General features: G+C 34.9%; 1 protein-coding gene across 1 annotated transcript in view; it reads right to left on the reverse strand.

Moving 5' to 3' along the window:
* JAM3 (junctional adhesion molecule 3) overlaps positions 1-14,552 on the reverse strand; it is a 100,946-nt gene that overhangs the window by 4,607 nt on the left and 81,787 nt on the right. The window contains exons 2-6 of the mRNA XM_051986640.1: positions 5,522-5,587; positions 4,011-4,124; positions 2,789-2,941; positions 2,165-2,367; positions 1,459-1,558 (exon numbers count right to left, since the gene is read on the reverse strand). Of these exons, the coding sequence (XP_051842600.1) occupies positions 1,459-1,558; positions 2,165-2,367; positions 2,789-2,941; positions 4,011-4,124; positions 5,522-5,587 (636 nt within the window). The remainder of the gene's footprint in view (positions 1-1,458; positions 1,559-2,164; positions 2,368-2,788; positions 2,942-4,010; positions 4,125-5,521; positions 5,588-14,552) is intronic.

The following is a 14,552-nucleotide window of genomic DNA, read 5'->3' on the forward strand; positions in this document are numbered from 1 at the left end:
GAAAAATGATTTGTTACAATATTCCCTTGGAGTGATTGTATGCATATGGGGAAAATGGTGGAGGAGGAGGAGGAGGAGGAAGGGATGAGTCTACCTTTTTAGATCCCATTGACTAGTCCAATTCTGCTGCTTTTGTGCAAATGAAACATGAAATATGTATATAAAAATATATCAAAGCCCAGGCAATGAACATGCTTCCACAGCACACCCTGGAGGTAGGCTGAAAATCATTAGGGTTAATTTGAAAGTTGTGACTCAGTCCCTGAGAAACAGTTAGAATTAGATAGTCTGTGGAGGGCCCACACAACCTTATGTTTTAGTGATTTGATCAACCCACCAGAAAAAAACAATATTAAACTCACTGTCAGAAGTTATACGATTAGTCATGTTTCTAATGCTACAGTTCTCTTAACAGTCTATTTCTAGAAGATAACATATTGCAAGGACACACAATTCTAGGCATTTTTTCTCAGAACTTTCTCATCTTCCTCCTCAGTGTACAAAGTACCCAGGTTAAACATGATAGGCTCTGTCATGATTTGCTAAACTGAGGCACAAGCTCTGAGCATAATCAATTTATTAGCAAAGTGTAAATGTACCAATAAACAGGGTCTCAGTCTCAGGAAGCTAAGACTCCTTGAATGAGGGCTGACAGATCATTTTGTAAGAGTATTCAAATAAAGAGGAGTATCCAAAAAATAGAAGGCAGAATCACAGATAGGTTAAGACAACATAACTGAGTACCAAGTCAGAAGCATCATAGGCTTGGGGAACACTATGACTGGCTGGAATTCAGGAATGTGAGGTTAGCAACAACCTCTCTTTCCACCCCTAGGAAATTTTCACTGATTTAGTCCATCTGCAAGAATAACTAATGGCATAGATATAACAGATTTCCTCTAATTGTTCAAAGACAGCCAGAAGTAGAGATAACAGGTTTTTTAGGAAAACTGAACTTTCTTTCTTTCTTTTTTTTTTTTTTTTTTTTTGTTGTTGTGGGAAATTTATTTTTCTTTTTTAATAACTTTTTATTGATGGAACTCATGCCAGGGTAATTTTTTACAACATTATCCCTTGCATTTGCTTCTATTCCGATTTTTCCCCTCCCTCCCTCCACCCCCTCCCCCAGATGGCAATGAGTCCTTTACATGTTGAATAGGTTACAGTATATCCTAGATACAATATATGTGTGCAGAACCGAACAGGAAAACTGAACTTTCAAACAACTCAGAGACAAGGCTGAATTGAACCTATGAACTTGTGAATTTAATTCAAAAACAAAGAAACATGACTAATGCAGTTACACAAAAATGTCAGCAGTGATACAGAATAGAATCAATTTGATCCACTTATAATTATTTCCTGAAAAGCTCTGAACCAGAGTTTTGGCCTAAAGCATTTTTGTGTTCCTCCTCCCATTATGATTGAAACATTTCCCACATCAGCAGCAACACTCACAGACTTCCATCTCCTGTTCTTCACATTTGGCAAAGCCGGCTTCATTGGTAGCAATGCAGTAGTACTGGCCTGTGTCTTCCTTGTGTACAGCATTGAAAACCTATTCCAGGAGAAAAATACTGGGGTAATAAGAGTTTCTCAGGGGAAGACTTCTCAAGGCAACAGGACATCCACCTCAGAATGTGGAGAGAAGAGCCTGTGAGAACTCAAGAGAATTACAAAGTAATTGTATTCTCAGTGGGATTTGGTTTCCCCTTAGACACCAATGCAGTGAACAGGATGTTATTAAGACCCTAAATCACAAATTACTGAGTTCTTTGACAGTAACAGTCCCAGTGATATACAGCCTAGAACTATTCAATAATGGGATGCTATTTCATCATTTTATTCAGATAAACGGGCCCGCTGAGAATGATGGCTTAAAGTACTCAATTCAGTAGATGCCATTATAATGTTGTCTCATTACTTGGATATCATATAGAGCAACTCTTTTCTTGTATTCCAAAATGTAATGACATACACCAAAACTCTGATATGACAAGACAGATATTGGTCATATTTCCACGACTCATTTAATGACTACTAGAGCTTCTGTTCTCTTTCTCTCGTACCTTTCTCTCCCAACCAAGGCAGTTCACAAATTATTCTCTTTTCTCCCTGCCTCCTCCCACCATACCTCTGACCAAGGGGCACCAAAACATCTTACCAGTGTGCCAGTTTCAGAGTTCAAGACAAATGAAGAATTTCGAAATCTGGGGTTGGCTTTGGAATCAGTTGGCAAAGGTATATCATTTCGATACCATCTATAATGGGGTCGGGGATAACCCTCATTCTCCTGGCAGTGCAGTGTTGCTGACTTGCCAACAGGTACAGCCTTTGGCACTCTGCAGACAGGAATCACTGGTTTCACTGTAAGAGGAACATCCAATTGTGTTTAAATCCAGATCCACATCTCTGTTCTTATTGAAACCTACAGAAACCAAGCTCCAAAACAAAATGAACCCAAGAAGTGGCCCTTGCTCCATGATCATGTCATCTGAGTATCCTGCTTTCTTTTACCCCAAACTTCAACCATAAGTTCCTTCTTATGATAGTGTGCTCCCTAGTGCTGGAGAAACGTTATGGAAAAAAAAAGTAACAGCTCCAATTCATTTCTCAAGTGACCACAAACCTGAAAAATGGCTTCCTCTCAACAGATATCATGATATATCTAAGTGACACTAGACTCTAAATTGAAAGAAATCAAGGTGGACAAGGATCCCCCTTCCTTTGGAAGTTCAGTCTTGTAAAATGATGAGGAGGGTGTTCTTGGTGTTTCCCGAAACCTTACCTTGTACTGTAAGATCAATGACAATCTCATCAATTTCCTTCTGATCATTTCGAGCTACAACTTCACAGCGGTAAGAGGCCGTATCTGATCGTGTGACATTTAGGATCTTCAGAGAAGTTTTTCCCAAGAGCTCTGCACGACCTGCCAAGTGCCCTGGGAAAAAAGGGAATCCAGGACATGATTCTTCAAGGCTATCTCTGTCAGCCAGAAATGGCCAATTCTAGACTGAAACTCATATGACTAACACAAAGAAAGTTCCAAAACTATAAAGCTTGCAGGGCGGAAAGGAAAAATTACTTCTCTTTTATGAAATCTGGACTTTAAAAAAAATCCTTTTATCCGCTCAGTATAAAAGTAAAAGTAGCTTCATTTTCAAGGGAATGTGAAGAACTTGAGAGAACAATAAAGAAGTGGAAAATGTGCCATTTTTAAAAAAGGGGGAGAGGGATCAAAGAACTGAGTTTACAAACTGGTGATGAGTGGCAATCATATAAGCTGATAGCTTGTAAAAAAAAAAAAAAAAAGACAGCAAGTTTAGGTTAAAATATGAATGCAGGTCACATATGAAAGGACTTTCTGATAATAAGTAAAGAACAGAAATCCAGTAACCTGGATACTGTAGATGCTATTTATTTGAAGGCAGAGGAAGTGACCAAGAGACCTCAAAATCCTTTCTATTCTTGAGATTTTATAATGATAAAATATCTAGCTCCCAGAAACAAATTTTTAAGAATTCAGTGCTGCTAAAGTCATATCAATACCACTTTGTTCCTCAGATGATCAGAATGAGATTAAACTTAGAGAAACTATGGCTTTGAAGCTTTGGATGGGAATAGTTTAGATAGTGGGGACTCAAAAGTAATGGATCAGAAAAACAAATTTTAAATAAAAGTGATTCCCAGTGACATTCATTACACTATGCATGAGAAAATCTATCTTGTCATTTCCACATAGCCCTCTGCCCTTCCTATTTTAATCCTTTGATGAGACTGATATCTCATCTACTAATACTGATGAACAAGGATTCTTCTATTCTTCTTTCAGGTGTAAAAAGGCAGGATAAAGGCCCTAGTAAATAAGTCGTCAGAATTTGTTCACTTCCCATAAAGTAGCTGCTTCCCATAATAGGCTGAATATGGGCCAATTCCTAAACTCAGATACAACTATTAAAGTAGGAAGAAAGAGTGTGAGGAAAGTGGGCAAACAGGAAAAAAGCCCCTACCCTGAATTTTATTGTCAAAGAATACATAGGTTGTTTGATCATCTTTAATTTTTTTCCACTCAATCCTGGGATCATTTGTTTGAGAGTCTGTAATGATGCAAGACAGTTCCACACCTAGAAGAAAACAGAAAAATCAACCCAAAATAAGTAGGGTAAAGCTATAGTTTCACTGTGTTACAAAGCTCTGTAAACTCTTTTTCTCTTACACTAGAAAAGTGTTTCATCAGGTGCTACAAAACCAGCCACCTCCTGGCTCTAGGAACCTTTGACCAAAGATGGAGCTCATCCAGAGAACTAATAAAAATGTTCATCAAGGACTTGTGGCTACATAGAACATGCTACCTAGAGAGGGCCGCCTCATTTATAGAAAATGTCATTCTTCACTGGTCTAAGTACAAAGCCTGAGCAAAAGGCATCATTTGTCAATAACTAGATAAACACTGAGGCAAAAGCTACTTTTGAACTATTAGATTGTGCCTGGATCAGAAATTTCAAATGAATACCACTATGGTTTTCTTTTCCATACCTCCCCTGTTCTCCATCTTATTTTGATCTCTCATAAAGTCTGTAATATACAATATCAAAAATTGAGAAAAGAGCTCATAAAGTCAAAAATTTAGCCCAATCGTCCTTAGCCAATTCACGAATCACATTTATTCTATAAAATTCCCCTCCCCCCATTGCTGGAAATAAGGAATTTATTCTTCCCTATTCCATTTGTTAGAAAGTTTTCCATATATTGATATGAAATTTTTCTCCTTGTAATTTCTACTCCACTTCTGCTAAGACCTAAAATGTAACTAGAAAAAAAAATGTAACTCCTCTTCTACATGACAATCCTACAAAAATATTAATCAAAGTCCCCTTTTCCTTTCTACTCCTAGGTTTTTTTTTTTAAATCTAAGTTAAACACACCCAGTTTCTTTGTCTAATTCTCAAATGACATGGATTTCAACCTTTCTCAATTCTACTGTAATTTATTAAGTACTTAATATATGCAAAACACATAGCAAATGCTTGTGGAATTGAAGGCTTTAGACTCTGCTGGGCACTAGGGATATAAAGGCAAAAATTACAAAAGGGGTTCCTACTCTCAGAAGTTATATTCTATTCTCATTACCCAAATGAGAATTTGCTTAATAATGTTTCCTTTTAAAATGTGATGTCTAGAATTGTAAGCAATACTATAGATGTAGTTTAAACAGGTCATCTCTTTGGTCCAAAGACTATTATCTTTTTGTTCTATGCATTCAATTTCTATTAATGTAGTCCAAGATCATTTAACTTTCTTTGGTATATCTATAACACTACTGACACATACTGAGTTTGTAATCCTCTGAAATCCTAAGCTCTCAGGTCTAGGCCTAGGTATTGGTTTTCCCATCTATGAGAGAAATGGTCATTAATAAAGATACCATTCCAAAACCAAATTTTTGGTTCTGACCTGATTGCAAGGTCACTTAACAACCAGTAGGTGGTGCCCACCCCCATAGAGATCTCTCATTACTCACTTTCAAATTCCCGTACTACAGGATTCTGGTTGCTGGATTTCAAATTCACAGCCCCAATAAGACAACCTAAGTGGACAAAAAAAAGTGAAATCAGAGACAATATATTGTTCAAACTACAAAGAAAGCTCAGTTTTGGGAAGATTTTTTGTTGTTGTTTCGTTTTGTTTTGAATTTTCTTAGGAGCTAAGGTCACCAGCCTCAGAGGCTAAACAGGTTTTATTCCCAAATCAGTCACCTTCTTGTAGCATACAAAACTTTCTTTTTCTTAAAACAATTTTATTGTAAGGAGCCAAAAGAAGGAAGGGTCCTAAAATTTTATTTCCTATCTTAATCTTTTATAAAGCCTTTCCTTTGATGATCATAGGATCCTCAGTTCCATTTTTCTCAAACTTAAAATTATAACTGCTTTAGCATTTCTCATCTAAGACTCTAAACATCTTGGGATCCCATTTATCGTCCCTTTTTCCTTTACTTCCCAGTATAAAAATTCAATTAAAAAAGCTTAAGTATCACAACTTTAAGTGAAATCTCTGGAGATTCCACATTCTCTATGTGGATTTTTTTCCTTTTACCATCTTAACTCCCATTCAAATTGTAGGTCTATCTAATGTATGATACTGCAATGTTAAAGAAGGTTCTTAAGTCTCCTAATGTCCATGCTTCTACAATTTTTTCTTCCAAATTATAGCCAAGGTACTGGATTAGATTTTGTCATTTCTACTCCAGCATCATAGATGTAATCTCTTTAAGCACGACAAATTACAAAGGAAACATTCAGAAAGAGACAGAAACAGACTCTTATCACAAGATAAGGGGTCAAGAGAAGGAACCTGGATGGATAACAACTATAGAATCTAACAGCATAATCAGATAGATACTAATCAACAATTAAGAAGGACTGTAAACTTAGAAAGTTTTTTCTTTCATTTTCACAATCATCAAATCCTAATTCTTATCCTACTCTTAAAAAATTTTAATGAAAAACCTTCAAAATTAAGAAGGGAAAGAAAAATAACTCTTTGTAAGGTAGAAGTAGCTTGTAGATGGAATAAATGCTAATTTCAGTTATGGGAAGTGGCAAAAAAGAATAATTCTAGAGTGTCACATCTAAACATAAAGTCAAGCATTTTTCTCTAATTTTTTTTACTTTTTAAATTTATTTTCTTAAAATATGTTTCTGCATGAACAATTCTTTTTTATTATTATTATAGCTTTTTATTTACAAGTTATATGCATGGGTAATTTTACAGCATTGACAATTGCCAAACCTTTTGTTCCAATTTTTTCCCTCCTTCCCCCCATCCCCTGCCTCCCAATGGCAAGTTGACCAATACATGTTAAATATGTTAAAGTATAAATTAAACACAATATAAGTATATATGTATTAACAGTTATTTTGCCATACAAAAAGATTCGGACTTTGAAATTGTGTACTATTAGCCTGTGAAAGAAATCAAAAATGCAGGCGGACAAAAATATAAGAATTGGGAATTCTATGTAATGGTTCATAGTCATCTCCCAGAGTTCTTTCGTTGGGTGTAGTTCAAGTCATTACCGCTCTATTGGAACTGATTTGGTTCATCTCATTGCTGGAGATGGCCACGTCCATCAGAATTGATCATCACATAGTATTGTTGTTGAAGTATATAATGATTTCCTGGTCCTACTCATTTCACTCAGCATCAGTCATGAACAATTCTTAAACATTAGCCCTTGCAAAACTTTGTGTTCCAATTTTCTCCCCTTCCCCCACACCCTCCCCTAGATGGCAAGTAGTCCAATATATGTTAAACATGGTATAAATATACGTTAAATCCAATATATGCATACATTTTTATATAATTATCGTGCCACAGAAAAAATTCAAATCAAACCAGTAAAAAAAAAGAAAGAAGCAAAATAAAATGCAAACAAACAACAACAAAAAGAGTGAAAATGCTATGTTGTGAACCACACTCAGTTCCCACGGTCCTCTCTAGATGTAGCTGACTCTCTTCATCACTGAACGAGTGGAACTGGTTTGAATAATCTCAATGTTGAAGAGAGCCACATCCATCAGAACTGATCCATAAGATCAGAATCATCTTATAGTCTTGTTGCCACATACAATGATCTCCTGATTCTGCTCATTTCACTTAGCATCAGTTCATGTAAGTCTCCCCAGGTTTTTCTGAAATCCTTCTGCTGATTGTGTCTTACAGAACAATAATATTCCATAACATTCATATACTACAATTTATTCAGCCATTCTCCAATTGATGGGCATCCATTCAGTTTCCACTTTCTGGCCACTACAAACAGGGCTGCCACAAACATTTTGGCACACATAGGTCCTTTTCCCTTCTTTAATATCTTTTTGGGATATAAGCCCAGTAGTAACACTGCTGGGTCAAAGGGTATGCACAGCTTGATAACTTTTTGAACATAGTTCCAAATTGCTCTCCAGAATGGCTAGATTTATTCACAACTCCACCAACAATGAATCAGTGTCCCAGTTTTCCCACATCCCCTCCAACATTCTGCATTATCTTTTCCTGTCATCTTAGCCAATTTGACAGGTGTGTAATGAGTGGTATCTCAGAGTTGTCTTAATTTGCATTTCTCTGATCAATAGTGATTTGGAGCACCTTTTCATATGACTAGAAATAATTTCAATTTCTTCATCTGAAAATTATCTGTTTATATCCTTTGTCCATTTATCAATTGGAGAATGGATTGATTTCTTACAAATTAGTCAATTCTCTATATATTTTAGAAATGAGGCCTTTATCAGAACCTTTGGATGTAAAAATCTTTTCCCAATTTATTGCTTCTCTTCTAATCGTGTCTGCATTAGTTTTGTTTGTACAAAACCTTTTAAACTTAATATAATCAAAATTATCTATTTTGTAATCAATAGTGATCTTCAGTTCTTCTTTGGTCACAAATTCCTTCATCTTCCACAGATCTGAAAGGTAAACTATCCTACGTTCTTCTAATTTGTTTATAATCTCATTCTTTATGTCTAGATCATGAACCCATTTAGACCTTATCTTAGTATACAGTGTTCTGTGTGGGTCAATTCTTAGTGTCTGCCATACTAGTTTCCAACTTTCCCAGCAGTTTTTGTCAAATAGTGAATTCTTATGACAAAAGCTGGGGCCTTTGGGTCAAGCACTAGATTGCTATAGTTATTGATTATTTTATCCTGTGATCCTAACCTATTTCTCTGATCAACTACTCTATTTCTTAGCCAGTTCCAAATGGTTTTGGTGACCACAGCTTAACAATAAAGTTTTAGATCTGGTTCATTTGATTTTTTTTTCATTAGTTCCCTTGAAATTCTTGATCTTTTGTTCTTCCAGATGAATTTTATTATTTTTTCTAGGTCAGTAAAATAGTTTTTTGGGAGTTTGATTCATATAGCGCTAAATAGATTAATTTATTGTAATCTTTATTATATTTGCTCAACCTTTCCAAGAGCATTTGAAATTTTATATTACTGACAGTTACTTAAAATGGAATTTCTTTTTGTATTTCTTGCTGTTGGATTTTGTTAGTGATGCATAAAAATGCTGATGATTTTTGTGGATTTATTTTATATCCTGCAAATTTGCTAAAGTTATAAATTATTTCTAATAGTTTTTCAGTTGATTCTTTAGGGTTCTCTAAGTATAGTATCATATCATCTGCAGTGATAATTTGGTTTCCTCATTACCTGTTCTAATCCCTTTAATCTCTTTTTCTTCTTTTATTGTCAAAGCTAACATTTCCCATACAATATTGAATAATAATGGTGATAGTGGGCAACCTTGTTTCACCTCTGATCTTACTGGGAATGATTCCAGTTTATTCCCTATTACATAATGATGCTTGCTGATGGTTTTAAATAGATGCTATCGAAGGTCAAGCATTTCTATGATGACATCCTTCAAATTACTTCCTTTGTACAATTTTCCACTGAGATGCAGTCTACCTTCACCATGTGCTTCTCCATTGCTCTTCAGCATTAATTCTTCATAAACCATAGCATTCTATGATTCTCCATCATACACCATCACCAGAATGTTATAAATAAAAAGGTGAATTTTTGTTTCAAGATCAAGCTTAGCGTATTTTAAAAGAACTATGCTGTTTTCAAATGCAATCCAGATAATCCTTTCCTACTGATTCAATTCTAGGTCTAGTTTACTCTCCATGAATTGAGTCTTTCCAAAATATTTGTGTAGTACTTGGGACACCCTCCTTTAAAGACAGCAACCTCTGGGATTACTTACTCCAGGTTCAAAATGCTTTGTGAATCCAAACCTAATCAAAACTACAACTCCCAAACCACCATCAATGTCAGCCAGTGAACTGCAAATTCACCATTAATTCAAGGTAAAGGCATTTAATAAAATAGCATAGTAATAAAGGCCACAATAGAACAATTTCTCTTCATAAAATATAGGCTCACAAATGCTTATAGGATCAATGGGTAAACCAAGAATACCCAGGTTTCCTATATAAGGGACACATACAAGGCACATATGTGGTAAGGACATAAAGATGGGAGTAATACACACCTGCCACGTTGCAGGGCTACCTACATTTTCTGGTGATGGGATCTGAGCTTCTCCGACTGAGGGTGCTTCCCCTGGGGTGGGTGGGGGGGGGGGCGGTGTCATCTCTGCTGGGTCTACTTTTCTGCTTCTCCACAGAGCTGTAGTTCCTGCTGGGCACAGTAGTCTCTGCTAAGCACTGCCCGCCACTAACAGCTGGTCATCTTAGTTCCTATCTCCAAATATATATAATATAATGGCCAAACTCTCTCTTTACGTGAGCAAAGTAATGACAGCTCTTTAACCATAGCCACCATATCCAGCCAACAAGTCAGGTTACTGCCCCAAAGGGGTCTTTCCATGGAAAAAAAAATACAAGGGAAGGTGGCCTGTATACGAGATGTAAAACTATATTATAAAGCAGCAATCATCAAAAGTTATTTGGTACTGGCTAAGAAATAAAAAGCAGTGGATCAGTGGAATAGGATAGGTACACAAGATATAGCAGTCAATGATTATAGTAATTTACTGTTTGCTAAAACCTTAAAGACTCCAATATGGAGAAGAATTCATAGTCCAACAAGAGATAAGAGAGCATTATAAAATGCAAAATGGATAATTTTGATAACAAAATTAAAAAGGTTTTGCACAAAAACCCCAATGAAACCAAGATTACAAATGAAGCAGAAAGCTAGGAAACAATTTTTACTGCCAGTGTTGCTGATAAAGGCTTCATTTCTAAAATATTTCAACAACAGATTCAAATTTATGAGTACAAGCTATTCCCCAATTGAGAAATGGTCAAAGGAAATGAACAGGCAATTTTCAGATGAAGAAAGAAAAAGCTATCTACAGCCACAAAAAGTGCTCTAAATTACTTTTGATTAGAGAAATACAAATTAAAACAATTCTGAGGTACCACCTCATTCCTATCAGATTGACTAATATGAAAGAAAAGGAAAATGACAAATGTTTGAGAGGATGTGGAAAAATTGGAAACTAATGTATTGCTGGCGGAGTTTTGAATTGATCCAACCATTCCAGAGAGTAATTTGGAACTATGCCCAAAGGACTATAGAACTGTGGATATCCTTTGATTTAGCAATACCACCATTAGGTCTGTTTCACAAAATGATCACAAAAATTGGAAAAGGACCCACATGTACAATAATTTATAGCAGCTTTTTTTGTAGTGGCAAGGAATTAGAAATTGAAGGGATACCCATCAATTGGGGAATGGCTGACCAAATTGTGGCATATGAATTCAATGGAATACTCCTGTGCTGTAAGAAATGATGAGCAAGTATGTATTTCAGAAAAACTTGGAAAAATGAATTGATGTTGAGTGAAGTGAGCAGAAGCAAGAGAACAGTAATAGCAACGCTGCAATGATCAACAACAATAGACTTTGCTCTTAGCAAAACAATGATATAAAAACAATTCCAAGAGTCTCATAATGGGAAATGTTATCCACCTCCAGAGAAAGAATTATGAAGTTTGAATGCAGATCAGAGCATACTATTTTCAATTTTTTTCTATTTTTTTCTTCATGGTTTTTCTTTTGTTCTGATAATTCTTTCACAACATGACTAATGTAGAAATATATTTAATATGATTATACATTTATAACCTATATCATTGCTTGCTGTCTTGGGGAACAGAAAGGAAAGGGAGGAATGGAGAATGAAATCTGGAATTCAAAAAATCTTACAAAATGAAGGTTGAAAACTACCATATAATTGGAAAAAATAAAATACTTTCAAGTATGAAAAAATAACAGTCTACTCCCAATAAAAAATTAAACTCTTTCCTTTTATATCACAAGGTCTGAGAAGATATCAAAGTACTCTGACATAGTTAAGTATTTAATTTAAAGTGGGATATTTCCTTAAAGTGCAAATGAATTTGAACCAGAATAAAAACTAAGAAGACATAATTATAGTTTTCCATCTATTGAGCCCTTTTGTTTAGACCTTTTTTTCAGTCATGTTGACTTCTCTTCACCCATTTTGGGGTTTTCTTGGTAAAGATATTAAGAGTGGTTTGTCATTTTCTTCTCCAACTCATTTTGCAGATGAGGAAACTGAGTCAAACAATGACACGCCCAGGGTCATACAGCTAATAGTGTTTGAAGGTGAATTTGAATTAAACTCTTCCAGAGGCTCAGCACTCTTATCCACTATACCACCTAACTAATTCTGCCATTACAATGCATGTCTGTAAGAAAACTTCATTTCTTTGTTGCTATATTTTATCTCCATATATTTGTCCTCATGGAAGAGCAATACTATTTACGTATATGTTTGGTCAAATTATTCAACTACTTGGTATTTCCACTGTGACTAGTTAGGTTGAACATTTCTGAATGATTATCTCACTTAGGAGGTTTCTTAATGTTTTAGATATTATATAGAGTCAGCACAATGTCATTCACAAACAGGAACATGTAAATGACCTGTATATAGAGATCTTCTTCACTTTGGTAAGCATGAGCTTTTCTGTTTTATGCCTTATTTAGTATTAATGATCAAAGAGTCATTGAACAAAGTTAAATATTTCTGTTAGCAGAATTCTATAATTGTATGATTCTAATATGCATGGGAGATAGCTTGTTGAAAGCAAGTCTTTTAAAGTGATGCTTTGTCCAATCAAATGAAATGCTAAAAATATTCTACAAACAGTAAGTAGAATGTACTATCTATACCTTTCAGTAAATTATGTGACTTCAAAGATGAAGTTTTCTATAAATGGCATCTCTTATGAAAGTCTGCCTATTCTCTCTCATAATTTCATTAAAGATGCCCTCAAAGCATGTAGATTAGTTTCATAAAAATCTTGCAGATAAGAAAAGCCACTTTTTATCTTCTTGGTCATTTTCTTTTGCTAAGAAAAGATTTGAGATTTTTTCCCATGCTTCTTTCAAATACTCTGACAATTGATCATTTGATGTTCTCAAAACTATCATGTCCAACACGAACTTCCTTTGCATATATTTTATCTATCTGATTTGGCTGCTCTTCCTAGTTTTGTTTTCTTTAGTTCCATTTCAACTTCATGCAGCATGTTGAGGCCTGTAATGATAAATCTCAAATGAGGTGGTCTGCTGTCACTGATAAACCAAATAGGTTATTATAAAAATCTTCACAGAACTTTAAAATTTTTCTGCTTGTTACAATTTCATCCTTAAATGTTCTTATGATAATTTTGGTTATTTGAGTATTTTACCAATCTTTTTAAATAAAATTGTTATTGGAGTTGTGAACGAATCCAACCATTCTGGAGAGCAATCTGGAATTATGCCCAAAATGTTATCAAACTGTTATCCTTTGATCCAGCAATGCTACTACGCCTTATACCCCAAAGAGATACTAACGAAGGGGAAGGGACCTGTATGTGCCAAAATGTTTATGGCAGCCCTGTTTGTAATGGATAGAAACTGGAAAATGAATGGATGCCCATCAATTGGAGAATGGTTGGGTAAATTGTGGTATATGAATGTTATGGAATATTATTATTCTGTAAGAAACAACCAGCAGGATGAATGCAGAGAGGCTTGGAGAGACTTACATGAACTGATACTAAGTGAAATGAGCAGAACCAGGAGAAATTTCATCATTATATATTTCAACAACAATATTGTATGAGGATGTATTCTGACAGAAGTAGATTTCTTCGAAAACGAGAAGATCTAACTCAGTTCCAATTGATCAGTGATGGACAGAAGCAGAGAAGGAACACTGGGAAATGAATGTAAACTGTTTGCATTTTTTGCTTTTCTTCCTGGATTATTTTTACCTTCTCAATCCAATTCTTCCTGTGCAACAAGAGAACTGTTCGGTTCTGCACACATATATTGTATCTAGGATATATTATAGCATATTTAACATGTATAAGACTGCTTGCCATCTAGGGGAAGGGATGGAGGGAGGGAAGGGAGAAGTTGGAACAGAAGTGAGTGCAAGGGATAATGTTGTAAAAAAATTATCCAGGCATATGTTCTGTCAATAAAAAGTTACAATAAAAAAATAAAATAAAAATGACAATATGAACATTAAATAGTTCTTCCAAGAATAAAAAAAAAGAAGAAGAAAAAAAAAAAGAGTATCCATAACATATAGAAGTCTGTGAAGTTCACAAAGCTTTGAATTCTCATTTTTTACTACTGGACTATATTATCCAACATATTTTTATTTTCACATTTACACACCAAAATTACCAAGTTAAATAAAAGTATGTGCTGATTTAATTTAGAGAGCCTTACTGATTTCTTAATAGAAAGTTTTCTATTTCCTTATCTTGAACAAGTCAGGTTAACAAGTATTTATCACATATTAAATATTAGGTACTCTTAAGCACTAGAGATACAAAGAAAAACAAAAAAGTTTATGTATTCAAGAAGTTCATAGTTTAATATTACATATTTGGAAATAAGCCTTGGAAAATAAGACATGACATTATTTTCATGATAGTTCTTTTGTGAATATTTAACAGAAGCACAGAAATTTTAGATG

The sequence above is a fragment of the Antechinus flavipes genome, chromosome 3 (genome assembly GCF_016432865.1).
Source record: "Antechinus flavipes isolate AdamAnt ecotype Samford, QLD, Australia chromosome 3, AdamAnt_v2, whole genome shotgun sequence".
Classification (NCBI taxonomy): Eukaryota; Metazoa; Chordata; class Mammalia; order Dasyuromorphia; family Dasyuridae; genus Antechinus; species Antechinus flavipes.